General features: G+C 46.8%; 1 protein-coding gene and 1 pseudogene across 2 annotated transcripts in view; one reads left to right on the forward strand and one right to left on the reverse strand.

Moving 5' to 3' along the window:
- The first annotated feature begins 3,556 nt into the window (after positions 1-3,556).
- LOC104678539 lies at positions 3,557-5,064 on the forward strand (annotated as a pseudogene). The gene has a single exon (XR_004052656.1). The product of XR_004052656.1 is annotated as a Down syndrome critical region protein 9-like (transcript).
- A 332-nt stretch (positions 5,065-5,396) lies between these two features.
- The window catches only part of VPS26C (VPS26 endosomal protein sorting factor C), a 45,274-nt gene continuing 25,942 nt past the window's right edge, over positions 5,397-24,728 (reverse strand). Inside the window, exons 2-8 of the mRNA XM_010383795.2 lie at positions 21,822-21,965; positions 19,781-19,930; positions 14,575-14,655; positions 13,589-13,663; positions 10,049-10,199; positions 9,492-9,644; positions 5,397-7,589 (exon numbers count right to left, since the gene is read on the reverse strand). Coding sequence (XP_010382097.1) covers positions 7,507-7,589; positions 9,492-9,644; positions 10,049-10,199; positions 13,589-13,663; positions 14,575-14,655; positions 19,781-19,930; positions 21,822-21,965 — 837 coding nt within the window. The 3' untranslated portion in view covers positions 5,397-7,506. The remainder of the gene's footprint in view (positions 7,590-9,491; positions 9,645-10,048; positions 10,200-13,588; positions 13,664-14,574; positions 14,656-19,780; positions 19,931-21,821; positions 21,966-24,728) is intronic.

Genomic DNA, 24,728 nt, shown 5'->3' on the forward strand with positions numbered 1-24,728 from the left:
AGATTTGTTTTTCTCTCTTTTTATTTTGTTCTATTAAAGATCTGCCAACTGAAGTAGTCTTTTCAAAGTACCAACTCACGGACAATGAATTTTCCAGTGTTTTGCTTTCAGTTAATTGTTGCTTTGACCATTATCCGTTCCTCTTGAATTTGTTCTTCTAGACTTCTCATCTGAATGTCTAACTCATTAGTTTTCATTTTCTCTGGTGCAACACAGATTTAAGACTAGGAATTGTCCTCTGGTTGCAACGCTGGCCAAAGTGCAAAGCTTTTGTTATAAGCATACTCATTTCCACTAAAGTTTTGGTTTCCTCCTTGAAGTATGTTATAAAACTTACAAGTGGCTATACTAAGTTTCATTTTTCTTTTGGTATTAATTTCTAATCTTATTGTACTGTGGCATAATAGATTATGTGGCTTGGGCAACTGCTACTTAAAATTGTGTTGTGATTTTTTTGTTTGTTTTTTGAGACAGAGTCTCGGAGTCTCGCTCTGTCACCCAGGCTGGAGTGCAGTGGCACGATCTCGGCTCACTGCAAGCTCTGCCTCCTGGGTTCACACCATTCTCCTGCCTCAGCCTCCTGAGTAGCTGGGACAACAGGCGCCTGCCACCACGCCTGGCTAATTTTTTGTACTTTTAGTAGAGATGGGGTTTCACCGTATTAGCCAGGATGGTCTCCATCCCCTGACCTCGTGATCCACCCACCTTGGCCTCCCGAAGTGCTGGGATTACAGGCATGAGCCACCACGCCCGGCCAATTGCGATTTTCTTTGTTGCTATGCATGTAATTGATTTTTGCAGTTTCCATGGATTAAAAAAGATGTATTTGCTACCAGATATAAAGGAAAACGGTGGTAAAAGTACACTTACTTCTTAAGTTTATCTTTTTTATGTATGGGATTTTGTTTTTTTTGTTTTGAGACAGAGTCTCACTCTGTCATTCACGCTGGAGTGCTGTGGCATGATCTCAGCTCACTGCAACTCTGCCTCCTGGGTTCAAACAATTCTCATGCCTCAGCCTCCCAAGTACCTGGAATTACAAGTGTGTGCTACCATGGCCGGCTAATTTTTGTATGTTTTTTTAAGTAGAGATGGGCTTTTGCCATGTTGGCCAGGCTGGTCTCAAACTCTTGGACTCAACTGATCCACCTGCCTCAGCCTCCCAAAGTGCTGAGATTACAGGTGTGAGCCACTGTGCCCAGCCATGTAGGGGATTTTGAATTTGACTTTGACTTGTGTTCTCTTAATACATTTTGGTGTCGAAAATTGTTTTAAAACAAACATGAATATTTAAGATTTTAGTTTTTTGCTCCTTTCTCTCACCTTTCCGCAGCTAAGCCTGGGTGCGTCCTTTTTTGGTGTATCATGTGGCAGTACATCTGGGCTCTTGGCCCAGCCTCCCCAGGTGGCCCCATCAGAGGCTATACATCTGTAGACAGAAAAGCTGGTCCTCTTCCTTTCACTTAAGACCCAGAGGTTGTGGTCTAGTTCTTGAAGGTCTAGTCCTTGACCCAGGTGGGAGACAGTGACCCTTGAGAAAGGAAGTGACCACACCCTACTTTATGGGGCCTTTGCTGACCAAACCCTACCTCTCAGTAATGCTTTTCTTTTGAGTTGCTTTCTCCTTAAGTCTTCATGCTCAGCCTCCTACCACAGCTGGACATTTGTAAAGGGAACCAAAAACATCTTTTGGGGAAATGACTGTTGATGCAGATGACAGTAAACCATAATCTTTTGGTATTATCCTGACCCTTGGTCCTGATCAAGCACTCCCCAGAATCAGACAAGATCTAAGACATAGGTACAGATTCTGTCTTCGTGCTTTTCTAAGTACTTAACACCTCCACAGCATATGTCTTTTGTATGTTATACACAAGACTGTAAGGAGACTGGCTGGGGTTGGACGTGAAAAGCCCTACAAAGTCAATCCTGGCAACCTGGATGGGGGTCTATCCAAGGAATTCCCATCTTACCAGTGACATTCACAGTAAAGCACAGGGGATCCTTGCTGAGTTTTAATTCCTCGGTCTGCCTTTCCGCATCTTTTGAGTGATATACTCTAATAATTTGACTGCATTCTGTGTGAGGATAGCTGGATCCACTTTGATTCTACAAATTAGGTGCCCTTCTGTTTCTGAGTAATGTCACATTCTCTGACCACTGTAGCCACTTAAGATAGTCTCAAATATAACTTTCTGTGGCCACGGTGGAGAAGATACTGACCCAGGACGCTTATTCTCACCTTCACCTCTTCGACTCACATATGATTTTTTTTCCTCCCTACCAAAGTGGTTAGTTTTGACAGCCTTTAGGTTGCAGAATTGTTTATATTCGAAAGAAGATCTTACCTTCACAGAGCATTTTTTCCGGGCAACTGTTCTGCTTTGTAAGTTTTTAATATCTACTCTTATTTGGAGTCCCAAAATGAGTTAGCTTGGGTAGATCTCACAATGAAAACCGATTTCTTTGCATAAAACTTTATTCTACCTTTTTGAAAACCTGCTGGAAATGATGAATGGTGGCTTCAATAGCAATGGTTCACGAAGAACTGATCGCGTCCCCATCAATGAGGTCTTACCCATGGCAGAGCAATGGCGATCTACCGTAATTCTTGTTGGTTGTAGTAAGTTGGGGGAATATCAGGCCAAGAATCAACAGAGCTATGTGGCTTAGGCAGGTCAGTTTCTCTGTGCCTCAGCCCGCTCAGCTGTGAGATGGGAATAATAAACACCCCTCAGAAGGTACTGTGAGGTCACTCACTAAAGGACATTTCAGTGCTTTGAACGGGTCTGGAACATACCCCGGTATTTTTACTCTACATAGAAGAAATCAGTCCTAGAATATAATTAGATCAGACTTTCTGGTCCTTTAATCATTCACCTCCTTCCTAAACTGGATCCAGCTGCAGATGACTGCGTTAGTCTCAGGACTTCATTTTCGTTTGACTCAGCTGATCAAAACTGAGACCATTCTGAGGCAGGAGAATAGGGTCTGGAGGCAGTAAACCCAAGGCCGATTCACGCCAACTTCCTAGAACTAAATCAAAAGGAAAACCCCAACTTTCTACATCCAAGTAACAAAAGGACCAGAGGCTACTCCCTTTGCAACCCCCCTTTTTCCACGTGGCAGATAAGAAACTCTCAGTACCTCTGATTGGTCCCCTCCCACAGCCAATGAAGCTGTTCACAGGTCAAGACTTTATTTACATAGGAGTATAACTTTGTAACTTCAACCTCTGATTGGTTGCTTTCTGCAACTAATCAGATGCATAGGGTATAGCTTTATAACTTCGCTTCAGCCTCTGGTTGGTCCTCTCCTGCAACCAATCAGACTGATTATGGTCCACTACTTCATATACATAGGGTGTGCACCAAGTAACCAATGGGAAACCTCTACAGCGTATTTAAATCCCAGAAAACTCTGTAACCCGGCCCTTGAGCCTCATGGGCTGCTCCCACCCTGTGGGATGTACTTTCATTTTCAGTAAGTCTCTGCTTTTGTTGCTTCCTTCTTTCCTTGCTTTGTGTGTTTTGTCCAATTCTTTGTTCAAGAACGCCAGGGTGACAGTAACAATTCAAACCATGAAAAAGGTAACAGAGCCCTTGGGACGTCTCAACATGAGGTGACACAGCCAACCTGTGATGCATACACGGGAGCAAATGCATAGAAAAGCTTGTCAATGACACAGCAAAGTAAAACCCAAATGAAGCAAGGTGAAAGAATGGGCTGCACAGCAGGTAAAACTGCACCAAGTTACAGACTGCTCTCCTGGGATGGAACGGTGGGGAGGAGAGCAGAGGGATGGACAAGCGCCTGGCAAGATGGATTTCTTTCCCCAGGCTGCTAACGCTACTAACACTTCCCTCCTCACAAGGTCGCTATAACAAGGTAACATACAGCACTCAGAAGACGGCCTGACCCTGAGTAACACTAACGTTCACATGACTGGACTCTCAGACCAAAATCAATAGCTGGTATCTACTGAAACTTCAGCAAGGCGAAACCAGGGGAATGGCGCTCCTTTGAGTAGAGCAACGCGCATGACATCACATCCTCCGTAGGGGTAGGCTCGGGCCTCACTGGAGCAGCACTTCCCGGAAGAGCCTAGGATATTCGGGGACCGCCACCCGACAGCAGTCCAGGCCCCCTGGCGCCCAGCCTGCCGCCCTGTTGCAGCTCTCATGCCAAGACGTGCGCCTAACGGCAGGGATTCCGGCGGTCATGATTTATTCTTGGCGCTAAGCTGCCGCCTCTCTTTTCTATCACCACCGAGTAACGCAGACCCCACCGTTTCCTTCCATTCTCAGTCAAACGCTCCAGCAGCTACAGGGGCGCTAGGTTGTGCGGGGGCTGCACCACCCGGCCCCAGGCTTTTGAAGCCACGCCCGGGCGCGGAGGATGGGCAGGATTTGCCATGTGAACTCTCGCGCACGCAGGCTCCGCGCGAGTCCCGGGCGCCCAAGCGGGAATTCCCTTCCCCGTCACCAGCTCCAGGGTGGGGTCCCCCGGCTGGGGAGCCCAGACCCCGGCAGTCCAGCAGCCTATAAGACGATCCATGTCCGCCCTGTAACTCACCGCGCTGGGGATCCGCCTCCTCCCGCCAGAGCAAGGGCGTCGTCCTCCCGCGTATGCTGCGCAGGCGCGCCCCGCCTTCCCGGTCACGTGCTACAGTGCTCGGGAACGTGATCACGCCTACAGCCGAAGAGGCTGGGAAAATGCTGCCCTGTCCCTGAACAGGAAGCGGAAGCAGGAAGGAACTGAGAACACTGGCATCTGCTGCCGCCCTGAATCCGCGTTAGCATGTGGAGGCAACCTCAGCCCCCAGTTTTTTAAAAAGGTAATTCGGATTCAGACCCAGGAATTATGGTGAGGATAGAAATGGACTGGAAGGTTCCTTCCCCTTGCCCACCAAGACTCCAGAGCAGGTGGGTTCCTGATGTCTACTCTGCATGGAGCCCTGGGCTTTCCGGACCTCCTTACTTTTCCTCTGAACTCACAGCACAGCTGAGCCAAAATGTATTCCTGCCAAAACGGGCATTTCCCAAAAGAAAATACTGTTTTAGATTCATTGTTCACAGCCTCTTTCCTTCGTCTCCCCTTCCTTTCCTCATCTCTTGCTCTAATTGGAGAATTTGACAACTCTGAACCTCTGACCTTGAACCACCCCAACTCCAGCAAGCCCAGGCAAGAGTGGGCCAGTTGCAGCCCAAGGTAGCCAAACATGTGACTTTTGCTTAGTAACAGACCATGGAGAGGTCAGACCAAGAAGTGGAAGGAAGTGACTGGCCTGAGGCCTTTGTTTGGGCCACTTAGGGTTGAATGAAATGATAAAGGTATAGCCACATTGGCTGGAAGCACTTCAGGTAATAATTACTCTCTAAGGAAAGCAGTCATCATATTTATATCCATAAAATCAGTTTATTAAAAAGTTACATAGCAATATACATCCCAAACCTTTTCTCAGAATTGTCATTAGCTTTTTAAATTCATTAAATATTTTCATCTCATTAAAAATGGTTTCTTCCTTTAAAATTTCCCAGAAAGTGTGGCCTCTGTTTTCTGCTACTCAGTTTAAACACATCATCAGAGATAGATAATTAATAATGTCATGTGAGCATAAAAGGAGATTTATAAACTAGAAATGTATTTTCTGGGAACCAAGTTTCAAGTGACTCAGATGAAGCCCTTGGATAAAGCAGTGCCTAAATCAGGCTTGTTTACCCTTGGCATCATGTGACCAAACACTGTTTCAGGATAGTGGAAGTACAGCTTGGGAGGCCTTTGGCCTGAGCCTGTTTTGCCCAAGCCCATCCAGAATGAAAAGTACAAAGGAAGGCTAGTGTGTATGCAAAGCAGCATGGCTTATTTTGAGGTCCTATAGTTGTGGGCCAACAGAACAGTGGCAGGATCTGAAGGAAGAAATGTATTGCAGCAGACCATCTCCTTCAAACCACAAAGGGAGACTGAGGAAATGCTGGCTTCAGGCCAAAAAACCCTGGCTCAAAACACAGCTTCCTCCAGTGGCTCAGGGGCAGACCAAGTTCATCAAGTCAAGGACCTTTTCCTGCTACCGCCTTGGGGAGAGGGGCCTTCACCAGCCCGCCCTGCACATGGGTCTCTGCCGTTCAGAACCTACCCAGTAACAACAGCAGCAAACATCCATGTTTTCCCGTTATGTAACTTAGGAAACTGTTGGGCACAGTGGCTCACACCTGTAATCTCAGCACTTTGGGAGGCCAAGACAGGAGGAACACTTGAGTCTAGGAGTTCAAGACCAGCCTGGGCAACGTAGGGAGACCCGTCTACAAAAAAATTTAAAAATGAGCTGAGTGTGGTGGCACTCACCTGTAGTCTCAGCTACTCAGGAGGCTGAGGGGAGGGATTGCTTGAGCCAGGGAGGTTGAGGCTGCAGTGAGCTGTGATCCCGCCAGTGCGCTCAGCCTGGGCGACAGTTTGGAAGACTCTGTCTCTCTCCCTATATATGTATATGTTCAGGGAAATGGCAGCATGAGATTTTATGGCAGTTCTTGAGATTTCAGAAACACTTCAGCACCAGCCAAATCCCCCCATGAGAGCAAGGAACACTTTTCCAGTTGCCTAAACATTTTAAAGTTACAATGAAAAATGTGAAAAGAACTACAGAGGCTGGGTGTGTTGGCTCACGCCTGTAATCCCAGCACTTTGGGAGGCCAAGGCGGGTGGATCACGAGGTCAGGAGTTCAAGACGAGCCTGGTCAAGATGGTGAAATCCTGTCTCTACTAAAAATACAAAAATTAGCCGGGCATGGTGGCAGTCACCTGTAATCCCAGCTACGCAGGAGGCTGAGGCAGGAGAGTTGCTTGAACCTGGGAGGCAGAGGTTGCAGTGAGTCCAGATCACACCACTGCACTCCAGCCTGGGTGAAAGAGTGAGACTCCGTCTCAAAAAACAAAAACAAAAACCAAAACCAAAAAAACCTACAGAATAGAGCAGGGGTGGAAAGAAGTCATGCATTTCCAGTGGCTAGCACTTTGCGCTCTGCCTTGGCGAGTATGTGCAGACTCCCTGGCCATCGAGTGCGCCTGCAGCCATCCTGGATGTCAACTGGCCACAGACCCTTTGCTATGGGGAGTCCCCGGCTCCATCCATTAGCAAGTTGGAGAGAGGTTTTATTTTGTCCCCATGATCCCACACTCCGGCAAAGCTTAAACTGCTGTCACAATTGTTTGTACCTAAAAAGGCACACAGAAGGCAAGAGCCACAGTCAGTGTTTTTTGTGAAATGGTCTTACAAATAGCATTAAGAAATCTTGAATTTCAAAGAAAAGGTCTGATTAGAGGTGCCTGTTGGAAGCAGAAGCCTCAATAAATGAGGAAGGAAAGTTAATTTGAGGGTCTGTTTCATTTCTGATACAGAATAATCACAAAAACAAGTATATGCCGCTGGCTGTAGCTCCCCTTAGGATTTGGATAACCAGCTGGATTTCCAGATGGCCACTCCCGTTTCCTGTGCTTCCCTCCTCCGGGCTATATCCTGCAGAGCTTCAGCGGGAAGTTCTCTGTGATGAGGTGGTCCGGGTGAAGCAGCACCACGATGTTAACCTCAAATTCTGAGATGAGAAAAGAGAGTGGGTTTATGCTCACGGTCACTGAGCAGCAGAACCACACGCCACCACCACTGCAGGTGCAGGAAGCTCTGACGGCGAAGGAACACCCGCTGCGGGTGGGTTTCACTGCTGTCCCCTCAGCACCACCCCGACCTTTCAGCCAAACCAGTGGAGATGACTATGCTGATGTCTGACTACCTCTGTCATCTTTCTCTAAGTGAATTTTTGTCCTCTCATCTTGGAACATGAGTGATCAGGCTTCACCAGCTACACTTTCCCTGTCCCTTTGCTTTCCTAAAAAGGATATTCTAGAACCCTTTCAATTCATTTGTATTCCTTTGCCTTATTTTTACATTTCCCACGGTTCTTAATGAAAAAGCAGACCGTGAACCGGCCCGTAGCTGTCTGGGCCCATGTCCCCAATCCCCAGGTGAGAAACAGTCTTCAGATTGGATCCTATTCACCCATCACCTTTCAGCAAACAGGCTTCCTTCTCCACCGACCCTTCAGCTGCTATGGGTGAGTGTTGTTGATCATAACAAAAGGGGTGTGTGTGAAGAGGAAGCACGTGAAGACAAATAAGCGCCATGTCCTTCCCCAGTGTGACGAGGGGTGGCAAGGGCACCATGTGGGCAGAGGGCACCCTGTGCCGAGCCCCACCCTGTGGCAGCTCAGCTGCAGAAGGGGCCTTGGAGTCAGTGCCCACCTGTGGCTGGGGTCTGCAGGACAACATCCTCGTGTGGGCGTGTCCACCTCTGCCCAAACATCAGCCACGAGAAGAGTTGGCCACCAGCAGTGCCCAGCCTGTCCCTCCTCACTTTATTGTCACTACATTAGAGCCCTCTGGGTCCTTCTTCCCACCACTCCCTTCAATGGGTTCCCCATCTTTCTTGGTGTGCCCCCCGGGAGGGTGGAGGGTGTGGCTGGAGTGGACAGAGAGGGATGCGCAGCAGGCATGAAAGGGAGCTGGCAGGGGCTTTCCTTTTCAGCAGGAAAACAGCTGCATCGGAGCCGCCATGCTTCCCAAGCCGAGTGAGTTCCAGTCTCGGGCCTGACCATGCATTTGAGGTCACTTGCACAGAGTTGGAGGGACACGCAGAGGTGCTGCTCTTGATGCGGACGCAGTGCTCATTCCTGACCTCCAACCTAGAGGTCCCCGAGCCTTTCTGAATCACTGTCCCTTCCTACTGGGTCTCTCTGTTCCACTTCTTCACAGTGTCGGGTGATCTCCCAATTAACATGATTCTCATTAAGATGGATGTACCATTAAAATATTTACAGGAAGAGTTAAAAACATGGAAATGTTCATGATATAATGTTAAGGGGGAAAAGGCAGAATATAAAAAGGTGTCTGTGAGCTGATTCAGATCCCATGGTTACAATACGAACACACAGGTTCACGGAAACTCACTAGAGGCACCCTGGGCTGCAGGGCTCCAGGCCTTCCTGCTGCTGAGTGCTCGCTCTGGGGTTCTCACCGGCCCTGGACCTTCATTCGGAGCCACCCTCAGCAGCCACACCACGTGGTGCCCACTCGTGTGAGTTTTCTTCATGGAGCTCAGCGTCACCTGCCCTTGTCTACACTGATGTGGGTCTGTGTTTCCCCATGTGACGGTGGAAGTTCCACAAGCACCAGGACCGCCTGTGGGTGTGTCCCCTGTCCGACACAGCAGCTCCTTACCGAGGTTTTGTTGAGCGGCCGAAGGGCAGCAGGCTTTGAGCTGTGTGGTCTGCAGTAGGCCCTGGCCCTGAGGGACCGAAGGGCAGCAGGCTCTGAGCTCTGTGACCCACGGCAGGGCCTGACACTGAGGGACTGAAGGGCAGCAGGCTCTCGGCTATGTGCCCACAGCAGGCCCTGGCACTGAGCGGCCCTTCCCATGAGGGCTGGAGGCGAGTGCCACTTACCCACTTTGAAGTTGGTGGTCTCCAGCGTCGGGCAGGTGAACAGCCTGGGGAAGACCATGTAGATGGGGACAGAGAGGCCCCTGCACACGTCCCCGTCAGCGATCTGAATGTTCTGAATCTCCGTGGCGTCGCGGGCATAGCCTTCTGCACACCCTGGGGAAGGGAGGCCACATCACGCCATCAGGGCCAGCAGAGGCTGCGGGTCCATACCTGCACTGGCACCACCCCCTAGTCTGCTCCAAGAATCCTCCAGGGTCCCCTCACTTTCCTCAGACACTCAGTTACTACCATGAACAGCCATGCTCTTACTTTTGCTTCCCCAACATCCCGTTTCTAGAGTCAGGGTTGTGATCTGCTCTGTTGCCCAGGCTGGAGTGCAATGGTGCGATCTCAGCTCACTGCAGCCTCAGATGGTCTTCCCACCTCAGCCTCCTGACTAGCTGGGATTACAGGGGTGCACCACTGTGCCCGGCCCCCAGCATCCTCTTAACTACGGAACTCGAGGGTGGCAGTCGAGGGGAACAGGCAAGCGCAGGGCCTGGTGGCGCGGCCCTCACCGCATGTCTCCACGCGCACCAGCTGCAGCTCCACGCTTCTGATGGCGGCTTCCGAGCTCTCCACCACCAGCTCTCCTGTCAGCGGCTGCGTGATGACACAGTTTGTTGAGTTGAGATGTCCTCGAAGGAGAAATTTGGGAAGCAAAGCTCTCTGAAACAAAATGAAAACAAATACCTCAGAATGCAGGAAGCGGGGGAAACTGCTCCATACTTTGGTGTAAATAAAACCTGGAAGCGAAGCTGGGTAGTGGTTATACAGTCCACCAGGACCGTCTCACAAAACGGGAAGAAAGGAGCAAAGTACTGAAGTCTTGGACATTACCAGGCTGGGTTATTCAACAACTCTCTACATACATATGGCACCTGACTGACACTCCCTGTACAGAGAATGACTCAGAACCATCCTAATTGCCTAGACTCAGAGCTAGAAAGCTCCTTCTTACCAAGAAATAAGATATGAAAAAGTCTGAGGGAGTCGCCATGGTGTTCAAGACAACCTGACACACACACGGTTTAAAAAAAAAAGTCCCGGCCAGGCACAGTGGCTCAAGCCTGTAATCCCAGTGCTTTGGGAGGCAAAGGCAGGAGGATCACTTAAAGCCAGGAGTTCAAGAACAGCCTGTGTAACACAACAAGACCCCATCTCTAAAAAATGTTTTAAAAATTAGCTGGGCAGGCTGGTGCACACCTGTAGTCTCAGTTACGTGGGAGACTGGCATACTACTGTCCAACAGAAACATAATGCAAGCTGCAAGTGGAAGCCACGTGTATAATTTAGAATTTTCTAGTAGCCACATTAAAAAGGTAAAATTAACCAATATATCAAAAGTGTTATCACTTCCACATATAATCAATATCAAAAATATGAATGATGTTTTACATTCTTCTTTTCATCCTGAGTCTTTGAAATCTGGTATTTACACGTCCATCTCATCTACGTGGTCTAGCCATGTCTACAGGGTCAATGATGATGTGTGGCTGGTGGCCACCTGACCAGGCAGTGCAGCTCTGGACCTGAAAAGCCTGGGGCTCTGGACCTGGCAGTCCCCAAAGGTACAGACCTCTGAAAAAATGTCTGCATTCAAGATGGAGCTTTTATTTGTTTATTTATTTTTATTATAAACATCTTTAGAGACAGGGTCTTGCTCTGTTGCCCAGGCTGTAGTACATGGCTCACTGCAGCCTCACCTCCTGGGCTCAGACAATCCTCTTGTCTAAGCCTCCCCACACCCAGCTAATTTTTACATTTTTCTTCTGTAAAGACAGGTTCTCACTATGTTGCCCACGCTGGTCTTGAACTCCTGACTGTAAGTGAGGCTCCTGCTTTGGCCTCCCAGAGTGCTGGGATTACAGACATGAGCTACTGGGCCTGGCAAGACAGAATTTTAAAAATAACTAAGAGAAGCTATTTGTGTAGAAAAACAAAAAGCAGTAGCAGTTCACATTAAAATGCTTTTAGGCGACTGATGAAAAGGACGGCTTTCAACATCCAGCTCAAGATACTGACTAAACAATCATTGTCCCTCTCCACCCACTGACATGATATGAACATAGACAAATAAACCTATACTACTTTGCATCTGAGCTCCAGCCTTCCTGTAGTTCCTGTAAAGCTATCTTATATCCTTCCAATAAATCTCTTTTCTACTTAAAAAGCAAAACAAAAAGCCACTAGTGGCATTTTGTGAATAAGCAATTTTATTTTATTTGCTTTATGTGTTACTTTCTTATTTTCCAACAATAAACATGAATGGTTCTGTCAAAAGAAAAGTTCTTTACGTTTATAAATAAACCTATACCTAGAAAAGCCACAAGGAACGCCCTGTGGGGACCACCCAGTGAAGCGCTTCTGTGGGACAGAAAGTGGACAGACAGTCTGGCTCCCAGGGGTTCAGGGCACCCGTCTTCCAGGTGGCACGGGCCCGGTGAGAGCAGGTACACTCAGGGGGCGCGTGTGGTCAGCCTGCCATCAGGCGGGGCCTGCGAAGGGCAGTCGGCAGGTATCACAGGTGAGCTCAGCAGACGGGGGAGCTGCCACAGGCTGGCACCGCAGCTTCCCACAAAGGGGATCTCCCAGGCGGAAAAGCAGACTCGGGGCAAGGTAGGGCAAGTGTCCCGGGTCATTCACGGCCGCAATGCAGACAGCGAGCCTCTGGACTCAGGAGACGAGCTGCCCACAAACACCCCCGCCACGTGCCACACCCAGGGCAGAGCACCTCTAACGAGTGTGTGCTGAGGACCAGGAGAACAGGTTGTCACTGGGGCTAAGGATACAGCCTCTTCAGTAACACCACACACACTAGATCCTCTTTCATAAATGTAAACTGACAACCAAGGATCAATACACATTTAAGGAAAACAAAAGCAAGAAAAAGACACACGCACTCGACAAGCAGAACCAACCCCTGAGAAACAGAATCAATACAGGAAACGGAGATGAAAGGCCCCTGCATCCGTAACGGCAGCAGCAGCTATCCTGAAGAAGAAACGGTGTCCAGAAATGAATCACATTACTGCTGAGGTCAGCGCTTCCACAGACAGGCTACAGAGGGGTGGGAGGCGGGAGTCTGAGTGGCCCACTGGGGTCGCATGCCCTCAGAACCCGGAGAAGCAAGACGTGCAGAACAGACAGAGAGTGCCTTTCCTCCCTCACCTGTCTGAAAGGCTCCCCACGACACACGTCCAGCCTCTGAGGGACAAGGCCGATGACCTCCCAGGGCCCAGGCCTCCCAGCTTATAGTTAACTTGATCCTAGTCACTGTGGTCCAGACAGCAGAATAAAGAATTACAGGAAGGCTGAAAAGTTCCATCCAGGAAGACCTACAGGACTCCACTGTCTAGGGGAAATGCATGGCAGTGGATGAGAGGGCAAGATCAGGGAGGCCAGGGCCAGGCAGAGTTTTGAACGGGCCCAAGTTCACCGCGCAGCTCGAGTGACCAGCTGAGACTCCACTAGGGGCTGCCACTGAGAGCCAGACAGCCCTGTCCTGACGCAGGACGTGGGAGGACTGGGCCAGCACTGCCCAGGCGTCTGTGTCCTCACTGTACCTGCCCCGGCCGTGAGGCGTCCACCACGGAGGCACTGCGGAATCTTTAAAAAGCAGGTGCTGCCCGGCCTCTGTCAGGTGGGAGTGCTAGGGGAAGAAACTGCAAACTAAACCTCTGTGGAGGATGACAAGAGGCCAGGGGGCCGGCGCAGGCTCTGGCTAACCATGAGCAATAAAGGGGCATGGCTGTGTCACGGGCAGCGGGGGATCTTGGGGGCCTGTGATGCAGTACAACTGAGGGAAAACGGTGATATGAATTGACATATACCCCTCCCTGAGAAACTCTTCAAAAAGCAGTCTTCTTTTAAGCTGCTTTTCTGAGCTTAAAAAGGATATCAAATTGAAAATACTGAGTAATTTGGGTACAAATAATCAGGAATCTCTGCTGGCTGTGACGTGATTTCCAAATAAAGACCACCCCGGCAACAGCCAGTCCGTGGGGTCTGGCTGCTGGGAAGATACCCACAGCATTCATCTGCGCAGGCTGTCTTACCTCTTTGACGTTCTGTAAGGTTTCAGGTGTAATTGTGAAGTCCACGGGACTGGGAGTAAATTTCCCCTTCTGAGGCTAAAATGAGAGGTGAAACCGAAATCAGTAGGTGAAGGCCAAGAGTTCTGCAGGCCAAACAGCTTGTCCCTTTCCAAAATGAACCAACGGCAGCCTGGCGATGCAGGAAGCACGGGGGACTAAGAGGAGCATGCCTGGGTCCCGAACACAGTTCTGTCAAATTTCCCCATCTCGCTGAAACTCAGTTTCCCCATCTGTAAAATGAGGGGAGGGATGTCTTAATCTCCAACGTGCCTTTCAGATTTGGAATTTTAAAATCAGATCTAAGGAACAGAGCAGTGTTATTGGCAAGTACTTATTTGAAACCTCTCAGCACAGTGGCCCTCCAAAGGGCTCTTCACACCTCCCAGATGGTCCCACTTCACAGACGAGGAAAGTGGGGCAGAGAGCTCAGTGACCTGCTCAGCTCAGTGGTAGAGCTGGGAGGCTGAGCATCAGGTTGCTATTAGCCTCTGAGCTATAGAGCTGTCTACCTGAAGAATCATACCTATAAAATAATTATAAATGTTACCAAAACAGCAGTTAACAGTGATCACCTCCACATTACATAATTTCAGAATCTATCGATACAGCCGAGCTTCATGAGAGCCTGCCTGGCATCTTTTATCCAGGGGCTGGGATGTAAAGGGCCACTCTACCACCCAGAGAGCCGGGGAGGAAGGGTCCTGCCCGATGTGCTGATGTGGAGTCCCTTTGGCCCGCGGCCTCAGCTGGGGGACTCCGGGCCAAGGACAATGATGCACGTGTGATGCTCATGCCACTGACTGCCTCTGACCCAGGAGTCTCTTGTCTTCTGCCAGCACCCATGAAACAGTAAGAGGCTAAATTATTAGCTTGTAAATAGGGTAAAATCTTAGACCCCCCCAGGAGATTCCTATCATCAAGCACCAGAGTCCCCGAGTGAAGCTTACAGCGGAATGAACGATAAATTCACAGGTCTTTGTCAAGTCCTTGGCCAACAGAGACCGCCTCATGTCGCAGCGCAGTGTGTACTAAAGGGAGAGTTGGAGGAAAAAGGTCATTTTAGTGGGATCTGCTTTCATCTCGGAATTATATTCAAAGAGACAAGTCAGTCAACATATTTTAGAGAAATGTTGTACAAACAGTGTCTTATAGAAAATTAACATACATAATACATAATAGGATAATGTTCAAAATAAAGGCATTTCTATTTTTAAAACGAACCACTTTAAGGTTATTGTTCAATCTGTTTGCACAGCCGTCCTGCAGTTGGACCCACTGGCAAACAGGTGCACGGTCCCACCCGTAGCAGGAGCAGGCTGGCGGGACAGAAAGGGCAGGGTGCTGAGGAGCAGAGGCTGGACCAGATCCCATTGTCTACCTTATTGTGCAAGCCCAGACAGATACACAACTAGTCTGAGCTTCGGCTTCCCTTCTGTAGAATGGGCTCTCAATACCCACCTGCAGCGAGACTCCAGTGAGATCATGTGTGACAAGCACTTAGCACAGGGCTGGCAGACAGCAACGCCTGGAACATAGCAGCTACTTTGTCAGTGGGATTAGAAAATCCATGCAGTAAGGACTGCAACCCTGGGATAGTACCCAGCATGTCACAACCCTTCCTTGCTGGGCACCCACTCTGAGTGCAGAGCACTGCCCTGGGCACCAGAGCCAAGCTCAAGGTCACACCTGGTCCTCAGGGAGCTTCTAGTTTACTGAATATGCAGTAACCCACTCATCCATCAACCAACTTCCACAGGGTCAACGCATGGCTAATCTTATTTACTGAAACATCTCTGAGTTCTCTCTCCACCTGCCAACACTCAGATGTAGCCTGCACCTCAAAGAAAAAGTGGGTTGGAGAAAAATGTAGCATCGCGCTTGCACCCTTGCTTTTTTAATGTGGCAGAGCCACGTTCCATTTCTCTGCTGTCCCTAGGTTCGTTTTCTGAGCTGGTTGCTACCAAGGTGCCTACTGCAAGGTGGGCTCTATTCCCCCAAGGGGAGCCCCACTGCAGAGCTGGATTGAGCAGGCTTTGAATGGGGACTGTTGCTTCCAATCCCTGTCCGTGAGCTGAGAAAATGTTTAAAAATGTGATTCTACAGCAAGATCACTGTTGTAATGCCAGTCTTAAAAAAAAATCACATAATCCACGTTTAATAAAGTTAGCTGTGGTTTTAATCATCCAGGAAAAACTTTAGAATTATGCCAAAAATAATTTTCATAACTGGGACTCTATGCATAACTGAATCTTCCAAGAAGCTATATTTGTATGAAAAACCTGTCCACATGAAATAAGAAGTTACCATATATTTAAGGTACTACTGGGAGAGTAAAACATTGTTTAAAAGAATCATCCCTTGTCTGCAAGGATCTTTATATAGAATATATATACAACATATATATTATCTTTTTAAGATGGAGTCTCACTCTGTCGCCCAGGCTTAAGTGTGGTGGAGTGATCTCGTTTCACTGCAACCTCCACCTCCCGAGTTCAAGCAATTCTCCTGTCTCAGTGTCCTGAGTAGCTGAGATTACAGGCACCCATCACCATGCCCAGCTAATTTTTGTATTTTAGTAGAGACGGGGTTTCACCATGTTGGTCAGGCTGGTCTTGAACTCCTGACCTCAGGTGATCCACATGCCTTGGCCTCCCAAAGTGCTGGGATTACAGGTGTGAGCCACCGCGCCTGGCCTAATTTTTGTATTTTTAGTAGAGACGGGGTTTCACCATGTTGGCCAGGCTGGTCTTGAACTCCTGACCTGAGGTGATCTGCCCACCTTGGCCTCCCAAACTGCTGGGATTACAAGCGTGAGCCACTGTGCCCAGCCCTGTCCACAGTTTTAAAGTAGACCCCTATAAAAGGAATTTTTAACTTTGACTAGGATCTCTAGTGCTGAATATACAATTTCAGCAGACATATTTTATGTTATAGTATAAACTCTTGCTAGCACAGTTACAAGAGTAGAACAAGCCTAATAAAACTTGCCTACAATTTAAATTATTGTAAAAAAAAGTAGTAGTTGCACAAAGGACAACTCCGGAAGACTGATGATTGTATGAAGTATCCAATAACAAAGACAAAAATGAACGCAACGTGACTGAGAAGAATGTCAAGCCCTTGATCTAAAAAATGACAAGCAAAGCAAGCCTCTGGAAGTCAGGAATGTAACACTTGCGTTTTATACATATACATATATGTGTGTGTGTGTGTGTATATATATGTGCATATATATATATATATTTTTTTTTTTTTTTTTTTCAATTGAAAATTTTTTTTCTTAAGAGATGAGGTATTGCTATGCTGCCGAGACTGGACTTGAACTTCTGGGCTCCAGTGATTTTCCCACCTCAGTCTCCCAAGTGGCTGGGTTTACAGGTGCACGCCACTGCACCAAGCATGTCTATCTTTTAAATCCTTTATTCTGCTTTATGATTTTTACCATTTTACATTGTTACGACACAATTTAATTTATAAATGAAAACTTTCTTGGCATATAATTTAAGAAAGATGATATTAGGGTTTAGCAACAGAAGTTTCTATCCAAAGAAATGTGCCTATGCTAACCTTTAGAGTAAGCGCAGTACGCAGTGGGGGCCGAGGAGTGCTGGTCTGGACCCGCAGGCTGAGGCTGGCCCGTGTGACCACAGAAGCCGCTGCCCTTTCTGGGCGGCACCTGCTCTACTATAAAACTGTAAGAAAAAGACCTGCCAAATAATGGCATGAATGAATGACTGGATGAAGACAAATTTTAAAAAATCATAATCTTAGTTTTTCTTAAGTTTATTTTCTCAAAAGAAGCAAAGACAAATTTCAATATGAATCAAGAATTAATCAATACTTGAGAATTTTTACAAATTCCGATAGGTGTACAAACGTTAACTGTAATTACAGAGATGAACGTCCTTAGTTTTTGGAGATGCGCAATAAGGTATTTTGAGATGAAGTATCAAGAGTCTGAAACTAACTTTAAAATGATTTAGAAAAAAATACAGGTGAACAAAGATGGTAAAATACTATTAAGTGCTGAATGACGATAAGTGTGATAAGCTCATGGAAATCAGAGGTTAAGCTAAGAAATCTCTTCATTGTTAGAAATCTGTGAGATAGTTGGGGAGGTACTGAATTCCAAATTGTAGTACTCTGAGGTTAACCCTCAAATGGTAAAATCTGATGATGAAAAGATGAGGGTAGGGGCAATTATTCCCTTTACTAAGGAACTGACCACCTGTTAACTCTCCTATATATTTTAAGTAGCCTCCAATTTACACATAGCTCTGCAGGAACACAAGCACACAAGTTTTTTGTTTTGTTTTGTTTTGTAGAGACGAGATCTTGCTTTGTTGCCTAGGCTGGTCTTGAACTCCTGAGTTCAAGCAGTCCTCCTGCCGTGGCCTCCCAAAGTGCTGGGATGACAAGCGTGAGCCACTGTGCCTGGCCAGCACATGTTTTCTATGTGTATCTGAACATCTGTCTTGGCAACATGTGGAAAAGGATGGGGTCTCCAATTTGACTTTAAACAAATTCATCTGCTTTCGGTAAGTCTTGCTAAACGCAGGAGTTAACAAATATGGTCACTGAAAACGTGATCTTATTCCAGTTTCTAATGAACATATTCTTGTATTTTTAAATAAACCACATTAAAGAACTATCGTGCAGATAAAGCAAGTCGATACTGATTCTGGGTAGATAACAAAAATAATTTTCAAAATGAAATGTTCAAGATATCTTCAGTATTGCCAGAAAGGCATTTTCATTCAGTTTCTTTCATGGTGGAAAGAGTCCCAACCTAGAAAGCTGATCAGAAGACTCCCGCCCACACGCCAGCAATTGGCATTTGTATGGCTACGTCAGCAGCTTCCTCTGAATCCAGGTACTACTCAGTCATCACTGTTGCTTCCCTGGGGTTGTCCAAAGCCTTTGGTGCTAACAATAAAGGACTAGGAACACTTTTTTTCTTCACGGAAAGATGTACATCACACTACATGTGTTTCTTCTGGACAGGTATCTTAGGCAATTCATAAAACTCACATACAGATGAATCTTTAAACATTCACAGGGGTTTGAGGTGCTTTTTTTTTTTAATTTTTTTTTTTTTTTTTTTTTTTTTTTTTTTGAGATGGAGTCTCGCTCTGTCGCCCAGGCTGGAGTGCAGTGGCCGGATCTCTGCTCACTGCAAGCTCCGCCTCCCGGGTTCACGCCATTCTCCTGCCTCAGCCTCCTGAGTAGCTGGGACTACAGGCACCCGCCACCTCGCCTGGCTAGTTTTTTGTATTTTTTAGTAGAGATGGGGTTTCACCAGGTTAGCCAGGATGGTCTTGATCTCCTGACCTCGTGATCCACCCGTCTCGGCCTCCCAAAGTGCTGGGATTACAGGCTTGAGCCACCGCGCCTGGCCTTTATTTTAAAGGTTCTATTATTTTCAGCAGGAGAATGTATCTACTAAGGCCAAATTATTGACCAAAACTTAATAAATCAAAAAAAATTCCCGACTTTCATCCCTGCTGCATATAAGACTGAAGAGTTTTGTCTCATCCAGCAAGAGAAGTGCTGCAAGGCTGCTATCACAAAAGTATCTTTCTTTCTGCCGAATAAAGGAAAGGCTCTCTCACCCCGCGTGGACGCCACACTGCTCCTCAGACAACAATAGCAGACTGTGAAAGACGCCCTTAACCAGCAGAGGTAGACAGGAAGTCATGAACCCACTTCCTCTCATTGACAAGGTTTGTTCAATCAAGAATATCAGCCTATGTCAAAGTAGTAGCCTTTGGGTGTTAAACAAAGAGATACTTACAAGTATAGAATAGACAAGTTAATGCTAGTGTCAGAAAGAAGTTGGGGCATATCTGTTACCAGACAATAAAAGCATCCCTTACAATGTCAATGTGGCCTGAAAAGAGCCCAAAAGAAACAGAGGAAAAAGAAGTTAGAGCATGAGTGCTTTGAGGCTCCCATCAAAAATAACGGCCATACATAAAATGTATTTATCAGAGAAAAATGAGAAATTAACGTAGAATACACATGAGCGGTCTCGGGAATAAACACAGTATTAAATTCTTGGGCCCATCGACTAATGTTGAGTGAAAGAAAGGCCACACCGTTTTTCAGAAGAAAACTTGTGAAGTCAGGCGCGTGGGACTAGGAAGCTCTCACCTGAATGTTGACAAACACGCCATGATACGTCTCATACAGAACTTTGTTACCCTTCGCGTGCAGAGGAAATTCAAACGGGATTTCTGTTTTGCCGCTGGGAAACTTCCCTGGCTTCACCATTTCTATGGTGCTGTTGATAATCTGGATAGGCTGTAAACAAAAATCAGTTCAGTCCATCAGCATGCCCTTGGAGATGTCCTTTCCAATTACAGTGTCTACTAATAACCTTCTGAAAGACACAGCACCCTGACCCGCTGGAGCCTACCATCCTGCTGTCTTGGGCAGCTCTGTGCTGGGTCTGGAGATGAACAGTGACTTGGCTCTGTTTTTTAAGACTCTGGCACAATAATGATTGATTTACAACACGAGACGCACAGGTGCTTGATACACATGGGAACTGAACTGATACATCCCTCTCTCCTCCCCAGGTATCTCATTTAACTGTTTTAACAACCCCGATCTTCAGGATCAAGAAGCAGACCCAGCACAGTGAGGCTGCCTGGCTAACAGGGCTGACCTGTGAACCCACGGCTCCCCCTCACCCAGCCCCGGGCTCTTCCGGGCAGCACTGCCTCTGCTCCTGACAGCCCACCAGCTTCCTCGGAGCCTTCCTGCTGCAGCCGCTTGGGGAGAGCAGGCCTTTCCTCCAGCCCTGAGGCCTGCACAGACCTCCTCAGCTGGGCCTCCAAGGAGAAGCAGGAGGGTACTAATATTTGGAACCTGCCTTCAAGGCAGGTATTCATGCTTTTTAAGTATTTATAGTTTAACATGGCTCTGAGAAGACCCATGACTTAGGAAGTGAATCTCTTAAGTACTAATGGATTAAAATAAAATTGTAGAAAACACAGGAAGCCCCTAAATCTGAACACTGTGAATGCACCTTTCTCTATCTTCACTCTTCTCCCCGCAAAATTTAGAGTTAACATGTCCTTCAGGAAAAGGAAACTATAAGAAGAGAGAAAGAGATTACATTCTGGAACACAAAACTCTACCCTAAATGACAAAAAGAACAGTTACTTACTCTATTTTCATCTTACCTTAGTGTCCAATCAACAGTAGCATAGACACAGCTAATAAAATAACAGTTTTGATTTTGGAAGGCATGTAACGTAAGCCACAGGCACAGCTTCTCAGAAGAGCTGTGATTTTTTTTTTTTTTTTTTTTTTTGGAGATGGAGTTTCTCTCCGATTGCCCCAGCTGGAGTGCAATGGTGCCATCTCAGCTCACTGCAACCTCCGCCTCCTGGGTTCAAGCGATTCTCCTGCGTCAGCCTCCCAAGTAGCTAGGATTACAGGCACACGCCACCATGCCTGGCAAATTTTTTGTATTTTTAGTAGAAACGGTATTTCACCATGTTAGCCAGGCTGGTCTTGAACTCCTGACCTCAGGTGATCTGTCTGCCTTGGCCTTCCAAAGTGCTGGGATTACAGGCATGAGCCACCATGCCTGGCTGTGATCTTTTTAATGGCTGAAATTAATACATTTATAGTTCTCCTAATCCTATTTATCAAATGGGAATATAAGCAGACTTTCAATAACAGGATATACTCAGAAACAAAGTATCTCCATTTTTGCAGGTTGTTAAGTAAATATCAGAAGTATAACTACCACCATCCCTTGCAAAACAACAACAGATAACAATAAAGGCACACAGCAAGTGAAACCCACCATAAACACGTCTTTTTTAAGAGACATGGTGTGTTGCTCCATTGCTGAGGCTGGAGTAGAGTGCTGTGATCATAGCTCACTGCAGCCTTGAACTCCTGGGCTCAAGGGATTCTCCCGCCTCAGCCTCCTGAGTAGCTGGGACTACAGGCACACACCACCACACCCAGCTAATTTTTAAAGTTTTTAGAGAGATGGGGTCTTGCTATGTTGCCCAGACTACTCTCAGACTGGGCTCAAGCAATCCTCCCGCCTTGGCCTCCCAAATTACTGGGATTACAGGCCTGAGCCACTGCACCTGGCCCTGAGCCACTGTGCCCACCCGAACATTTCAATATTAAACTAAAAACTTGCAATCTAAGCATTCTTTCTTACCTTAACAGAATTATAAAAAGCTTCAAACACACCCACACTTTTGGCACTGAGCTGGAGGTTTACAGTTCCTTCCATGGTCAAAGACACTCCCTGATGTTGGACTGAATCCTTACTCGATATGACCACCACGCCGGAGAGCACTTCCTGAGAGAAAAGATAGCCACCAATCAAATTAGCATGCTTCCTTCATTCACCTTGTTTATTAGCAAAAGTAAGTCTCCTTCACAATCAATTTGTTTACAGATCCAGACATTCACTGAGACACCTGGATACGAGGGTGGAGAAGGCCCAGGCCCTGGTAGGGGCCAGGTGCCCACTGATAATGACATGGCAGCCTGGACACACCTGACGGGGAGCACCAGAGTGTGGGGATGAGAAATCTCATCCCATCACTGCCTTTCAGACATGTCTTCATTTCTGGTTGGGGAATCTCAACAGATGTCTGAGTTCAAGAGTGCAAAGAGAAGGGCCAGGGCAAATGGTAAGTTCCCAGCGATATCACGCATGGGCATGGATGCTGTCCCTTCAAAAGGAACACAAGAACATAAAACCCTGTTCATTAGGCTCTTTCTCAGTAGCACTGACTAAAATGACAGCACATCTGCAAATGCATGAGTAACTGAACACAATGGTTAGCCTGGTATCCTTTCTGCCCAGAAATGCCTACTGTGGGCGAGATTGGAGGTTATTCATGTCATCCATGAGGCAGCAGCATGCCACCTTCCGGAAGGACTGCCCTGTCCTTGTAGTTCCTGCTCACACCGGGAGGCATCAGTGCCTCGATTCCCTTGGTTCACACATCGTTGAAAGACTTCACAGCAGATCATCTCTGCATTTATCTGAAGGTAATTACTGAGTAATAGATTACGGATAGTAACTACATTCGCTATTGGAGAGCAGTTTCTTCCTGTCACCATAGAACTGGACAGTCTCAATTTGTTACAGGGGCTTGAGTGGAAGAGGAAGTTGAGATGATGAAATAGCATCAACCAGAACAGAAAGGCTGAATCCACAATCCACACAGAATAACACATCTCAGGCTGGGCGTGGTGGCTCACGCCTGCAGTCCTGGCACTTTCAGAGGCCAATGTGGACAGGTTGCTTGAGCCCAGGAGTTTGAGACCAGCCTGGGTAATATAGCGAGACTCCATCTCTACAAACAATAAAAAAAATTAGCTGAGTGTGGTGGTACCCGCCTGTGGTCCCAGCTACTGGGGAGGCTGAGGTGGGAGAATTGCTTGAGCCTGGGGGGTTGAGCCTGCAGTGAGCTGTGACTACGCTACTGCATTCCAGCCTGGGTGACAGAGCAAGACCCTATCTCAAAAATCAACAGTAAAAATAAAAATTGGCCTGCAGATCAAACCATTAAAAAACATCTGTCCTACTGGTGTTTAAATCTGCTTATCTTTTTTTTTTTTTTTGAGACGGAGTCTTGCTCTGTCGCCCAGGCTGGAGTGCAGTGGTGCGATCTCGGCTCACTGCAAGCTCTGCCTCCCGGGTTTGCGCCATTCTCCTACCTCAGCCTCCCGAGTAGCTGGGACTACAGGTGCCCGCCACCACGCCCGGCTAATTTTTTGTATTTTTAGTAGAGACAGGGTTTCACTGTGGTCTCGATCTCCTGACCTCGTGATCTGCCCGCCTCAGCCTCCCAGAGTGCTGGGATTACAGGCGTGAATGACCGTGCCTGGCCTAAATCTGCTTATCTCTTATTTCTTGTAGTTATCCAGTGAAAAATTTTTACCAAGTTCTTTCTTTAACTTGAATTTTGGAAGCAAGAAATGTTCTATGTCCCTTAAACGTGCTATTTTGTTTTTGGTTCCACTCCCCAACCCAAAGCCTTGAAGTCTAATGAAAACAAACACAATCATCTCCATTTTAAGCAATCTTAAGAATAAAATGAGTTCTCTTTGAATTCTGCTTAAAATGGAGATGACTGTTTGTTTCAATGTTAATGTTTAATGTTTAATTTACTGCTCCTAAAAAATTCCTAAGCAGACTTAAACAAAAATTCCTGTGAAGTAACTTAAATTCTAAGTTTAATTAACATTAATTCTATTAATTTTTTGTATAGCCCAGATTCAAATGGAAATTTAATATTAAAAATTTAGGCCAGGTAAGGTGGTTCATGCCTGTAATCCAGCCCTTTGGGAGGCTAAGGCAGGAGGATCACTTGAGCCCAGGAGTTCGAGACCAGCCTGCGCGGCATAGTGGGACTCCTGTACAAATAAAAAAATTTTTTAAATGAGCCAGGCCTGGTGGTGTGCTGAGGAGGCTGAGGGCGGGACGATCACTTGGGCCTGGGAGGTGAAGGCTACAGTGAGCCATGACTGAGCCACTGCACTCCAGCCTGAGTAACAGAGTGAGACCCTGTCTCAAAAAGAGAAAAAGAAATTTCAATCCACTAGTATATTTTTAAAAATTTACTTGACAAATATGTCCCACAAATAAATGAGACAACATAATTTGTGAGCTTTATCAATTAAACAACACAGTAGCACTCGAGGATGCTTCCGTTCCTATGTAATCATAACACTTTCCAGTCAATCTCACGGGAACAGATCTCTGGGTCTCACTGATTGGCATATTCTAACTATGACATCAGTAAAGCCGTTTTCTTCCTTAATCCCTGCAGCACAGGAAGAAAAAAGTAGTGACATACCTCGGAAGTAAGCAGAGTAAATATTTTATGACTCAAAGGATTCTTTCATCATTCTTTCAGTGAGACACAATATAGTACAGAAAATACAAAATTAACGTTTGTAGATAAATTAGATATTCTTACAATATACAGGTTTATTCAACTCCTACCAATGAAAGGATAGGGAATTAGCCACCTGAGGCCGAGGAGCCAAGGGATTTAGAAACAGAAGACCGTTTAACGGAGAGGCAAGATCTGTCTACACAATG

Source organism: Rhinopithecus roxellana, chromosome 13, assembly GCF_007565055.1.
Source record: "Rhinopithecus roxellana isolate Shanxi Qingling chromosome 13, ASM756505v1, whole genome shotgun sequence".
In the NCBI taxonomy this organism is placed as follows: Eukaryota; Metazoa; Chordata; class Mammalia; order Primates; family Cercopithecidae; genus Rhinopithecus; species Rhinopithecus roxellana.